We start from the raw sequence: 5,075 nt of genomic DNA on the forward strand, positions 1-5,075 counted from the left end.
GAACCAGTGTCTTGCCTGGTGATGGGACATTGGCAGCTTTTGGATAGACTGTACTATAATATACTATCTACAGCACTACGAGGATTCCCCCCATTAGGCCCACGTCACATGGGAAGGAGGTGGTACACTAATAAACGCAGTGGAAGATAGGCCTATTTACTGGAAATTGGTTGTTCTGGACACTTGACATGCTCCCAAATAAGCTCACTAATGTCTCAGGTCATGTCAGAGTGGACAGAACATCATGAATGAATAAGAACGCTAGAACACTGATTAAAATTCCAGAGTTGTGAGTGCATACAGCCTTGCAGTATACCAGTGCATGGCAGTCTTGGAACATAGATTGTATAGATTATATTTCCCAGGCTGCTCTGCTGCCTGTAACAAGGCCAGTAGTCCAGAGAAGATAACTGAGATAGAGTACACACCGTGGTGGGGAGGGAGTCCCTCCGTAGAGCTCAAGATGGTTCCACGCTGTCCCTAGCCTGACGAGGCAGGGACAGGGACAGTCACAGTCCGTCAAACGCTGCAGATCCCAGGGGAAATTTAAGAAGGAAATTGTCTCCCTTCTGGCTCTCACACAGGAGCGAGGTGATTCAGTACATATCACTCAAAGGCTATGAAATGCTTTAGCCTACACCTAATTGGATGCTGAGGAAAGAGAATGTATTAAAGATTCAGGCAATAAGGACAAACGTGCCTCGAGACACATTTCATTTGTGCAAGCATTCCTGGAGTTGAACAACACCTTTCTTTTTCTCAGTGAAATAAGATTATGAGGACTATATTGGATTTTGCAGGATTTCCTAAATTAGTGCCACTAATGCATCATTTCATTGAGTCAGCGTGTTACAGCTGAATAACAATAACCACCTACTCCAATGTCTACCTGGCTGTGTCACGACTTCGGCCGAAGTTGATGCCTCTCCTTGTTCGGGTGATGTTCGGCGGTCGACGTCACCGGTCTTCTAGCCATCGCCGATCCATTTGTCGTTTTCCATTTGTTTTGTCTCGTTTTCCCACACACCTGGTTTTCATTTCCCAATTACTGGTCATGTATTTAACCCTCTGTTTCCCCCATGTCTTTGTGTGTGATTGTTATTTGTTCAGGTCGGTATGTTCCGGCTGGTTTGTACCGGGTGCTGTTTATCATCCATGCTTTGTGGCAACCGTTCTTTTTGCACTTTGTAAATGTTTTACTTTGTGCTGTCGAGTAAAGTGCGTTGTTTCCCTCATCTCTGCTCTCCTGGGCCTGACTTTATACACCAGCTACACCCACCACCATGACAGGCTGCACTACTCTCCTGCTCCTGACTTTATACACCAGCTACACCCACCACCATGACAGGCTGCACTACTCTCCTGCTCCTGACTTTATACACCAGCTACACCCACCACCATGACAGACTGCACTACTCTCCTGCTCCTGACTTTATACACCAGCTACACCCACCACCATGACAGGCTGCACTACTCTCCTGGGCCTGACTTTATACACCAGCTACACCCACCACCATGACAGGCTGCACTACTCTCCTGAGCCTGACTTTATACACCAGCTACACCCACCACCATGACAGGCTGCACTACTCTCCTGCTCCTGACTTTATACACCAGCTACACCCACCACCATGACAGGCTGCACTACTCTCCTGCTCCTGACTTTATACACCAGCTACACCCACCACCATGACAGGCTGCACTACTCGCGGAACACAAAACACCACTTTTGTTGCCAACGATGGACCCTCTCATCAGGTACAGTTTCCTCCTGGTAATAACACAGTAGTGGCATCTCCCTCAGAATGCATTGAGGGCCTTTGAAATGTTGTCAAATGTCATCAGAGTGGACCTTATGGCCGTAGAGTTGTTTCACTCACCAGCAACACAGACACCTGGTGTGGAAAGGTCAACAGGAATGAGTTCCTGTGAACAAATACCTGTACATGTCATTTACACTGACTGTCCATAACAAATACATGAATAGGTGTTGTGATTAACTTAATCTGGTATAATATTCAGAGTGTTGTGATTAACTTAATCTGATATAGTATTCAGTGTGTCGTGATTAACTTAATCTGATATAGTATTCAGTGTGTCGTGATTAAATTCATCTGATATAATATTCAGTGTGTTGTGATTAACTTAATCTGATATAATATTCAGTGTGTTGTGATTAAATTAATCTGATATAATATTCAGTGTGTTGTGATTAAAATCATCTATGATATTCAGAGTGTTGTGATTAAAGTCATCTGATATAATATTGAGTGTGTTGTGATTAACTTAATCTGATATAATATTCAGAGTGTTGTGATTAAATTCATCTGATATAATATTCAGCTCACTATTTGGCTTCTTAAATAATCAGACCAACACTGCCAAAGGGTTTATTTATGTCACGCTAATCATCTGTCATACATTATTAGCGTGACCTGTAGACATTACCATGACGGTCATGTCAGGTGAACGGTTTATTTAACCGGGAGGACCATAGCAAACCAGACAGGCTGTCTTTGCACTGGCAAAGAGTTGTTCATGTAGAAGAAAATGCCAAGCATGAGTCATAAAGTGGGATGTCATCACTTGATTCAAAATGTATTATCAATAAATGTAGATGTGGACTGAGACTTTAACCATGAGGAAATACAGAGCAAGCAGCAAGCTAGAGTCTCCATGATGGAATCGTTTGTTGTAATCACTCTCAAACACATTCTATTGCATTTAAGTCCGTACTGTAATCACTACTCAAGGTGGATTTACTATATTTCTAAAATATATGTCGTTTTTATTTAGCACCTAAACACAAAATAGGATATCAAGATCAGGCTGCTCTTTCATCTGTGAGCTAATGTTACGTGAGTCTGCTTTGAATGATATTCAGACTTCTGCTACTACCAGCAGCTCGTTATACACTTTCAGATATCACTTAGTTTTCCCCCCTCGAATCCGTCTAGTACTCACAAGCCAAATGAAACTAGTTCAGACAGGACAAACCATTAAGTAACGGAGAGGAATGGTTAAAAAAAACAAATCTCACTTAAAGGGAATGTTTACCGATTATGGGGGAGGGGAGAGCTTGAGGGAGGGATAGAAGGAAGGAGAGGCTGATGCTTAGAGCTGTGTGGAGGGAGGGACCACGGGATGAAAAGCTCAAAGCTTGGTGAAAGGAGGCAGGGTGGGAAGGAGGGATGAAAGCGGTTGGCCGCTCATATCTTATGCCTCAACAGACAGCCGTGAACGGATTGGCTCCTGCCAGAAGAGGGCATGGAATCCCTGCGACAAAAAACACACATAAAAGGGAGCGTGGAAAACCAAAGAGGCAGACAAGCACCTACCTACTACAAGAGAACTTTGAGCACTATCAGAGACCTTCTGCTAAAATCTGTGGACAGAAATCTCTGACAATCTACACTCAGTGTGCAATTGCGCAGCTGTTTCTACCGACAGCAACTTCACCAGAAGAGAGAAGAGTTTGACTGGTCTTACGTTCTACTATTCTACCTGTCTACTGACAGAGGCTGTGAGTGACTGAGCAGCCAGTTTAAAGACACTTTTAGAAGCATATCGTCATCCAGACAAAAAGCAGTATCATGTCTCTAGAGGTGAAGGAGAAGACCCAGGTGAGGTTGGTGTTCCTGGGGGCGGCCGGCGTGGGCAAGACGGCCCTGATCCGCCGCTTCCTCCAGGACACCTTCGAGCTGAAGCACCGGCGCACCGTGGAGGAGATGCACAGCAAGGAGTACGACATCGGTGGCTCTAAGGTCACAGTGGAGATCCTGGACACCAGCGGCAGCTACTCCTTCCCTGCCATGCGCAAGCTCTCCATCCAGAACAGCGACGCCTTCGCCCTGGTCTACGCGGTCGACGACGCAGAGTCGCTGAAGGCCGTCAAGAGCCTCCGCGACGAGATCCTGGAGGTCAAGGAGGACAAGTACATCCCGATCGTGGTGGTGGGTAACAAGGCAGACAGAGCAGGAAGCGACCGGCAGGTGGCAGCTGACGACGTACTGTCAACAGTGGAGCTGGACTGGAACAACAGCTACGTGGAGACGTCGGCCAAGGAGAACAACAACGTGATAGAGGTGTTCAGGGAGCTGCTGCAGCAAACCAACCTGCCCAGCCGGCTGAGCCCTGCTCTGATGCGCCGCAGGGAGACCTTCCCCAAAGGAGACCCCAAGGCCTCCCGGCCACCCATGAACAAGACCAATTCCTGCATCATCTCCTAATAGGGCTGGTTGAAGGAGAAAGAGAGGGAAAGGGTGTGGGCTAGTACACCTGTTAAAGTGATGCTGGACAAGAGGGAGAGGGACACTTTACTATGTATGGGCTGAAAAGGTTGAGGTGAGGGACTGCCAGTGTGCTGAAACAGAACTGAACTCCCAAACACTCTTGATTCCACGTCTGCTTCCCTCGTCCAAGCGATGTGGTTGATATGGAAGAGAATGGGCGACAATGAATGGTTATGAAAGAGGACCTGGTCCAACTAATGTAAACATTGTAAGGTGGGGAGATAAGGGTGAAAAGGTGACAAAGATGTTCAACTGCTCAGTTGTTTACTTAATGTAATATGTTGCTGCTTATTTGGTTAACAGGCTTCTGCTGTTTCCGTTTAGATCAATGTATAGCTTTTGTATTCAATTGATGCTAATTTTGCAACGTGTGTTTGACATTCACTTGCAGTAAGACATTTGACTGTTGCAAACATACAAGAAGAGTATTTATTGACTCAAAGGAAAGATTTATATGCTGGGGTTTGTGCAAAGTTAATGGTTTGATGTAAAACACCATCTATTCAGTTGGTAATTCATGTGTAGCACAGCATTATTGTTTACAAAAGACTCGCTTGTATTCGTTTTTTTTTATTGATATGCTATTAAGCTTGACTTGATTAATGTGTGTAAAAAGTGGTGACATGCAAATGTCTACTACATGCAATTTTTATTTTAAACATGTTTTATTCTTACTTTTTTTTAAATTCATGATTTATACATTAAACTGCTTTACCAATGTTCATTTTACAATGGAATGTTTACCCCATAAAGCTAAATAAAAAAAGCTATGATCTCCTGTAA

The 5,075-nt window shown here is 44.6% G+C and overlaps 1 protein-coding gene across 1 annotated transcript; it reads left to right on the plus strand.

The window, feature by feature from the left end:
• The first annotated feature begins 3,248 nt into the window (after positions 1-3,248).
• On the plus strand, positions 3,249-5,075 carry LOC106564919 (GTP-binding protein Rhes). The gene has a single exon (XM_045691266.1). It carries the CDS (start codon positions 3,594-3,596, stop codon positions 4,227-4,229), a length of 636 nt encoding a protein of 211 aa, XP_045547222.1. The 5' UTR covers positions 3,249-3,593; the 3' UTR covers positions 4,230-5,075.

The sequence above is a fragment of the Salmo salar genome, chromosome ssa12 (assembly GCF_905237065.1).
Source record: "Salmo salar chromosome ssa12, Ssal_v3.1, whole genome shotgun sequence".
Taxonomy (NCBI): Eukaryota; Metazoa; Chordata; class Actinopteri; order Salmoniformes; family Salmonidae; genus Salmo; species Salmo salar.

Excerpts from the sequence above, each read along its gene's own strand:
- LOC106564919 (XM_045691266.1), top strand. The coding sequence starts at position 3,594 with ATGTCTCTAGAGGTGAAGGAGAAGACCCAGGTGAGGTTGGTGTTCCTG.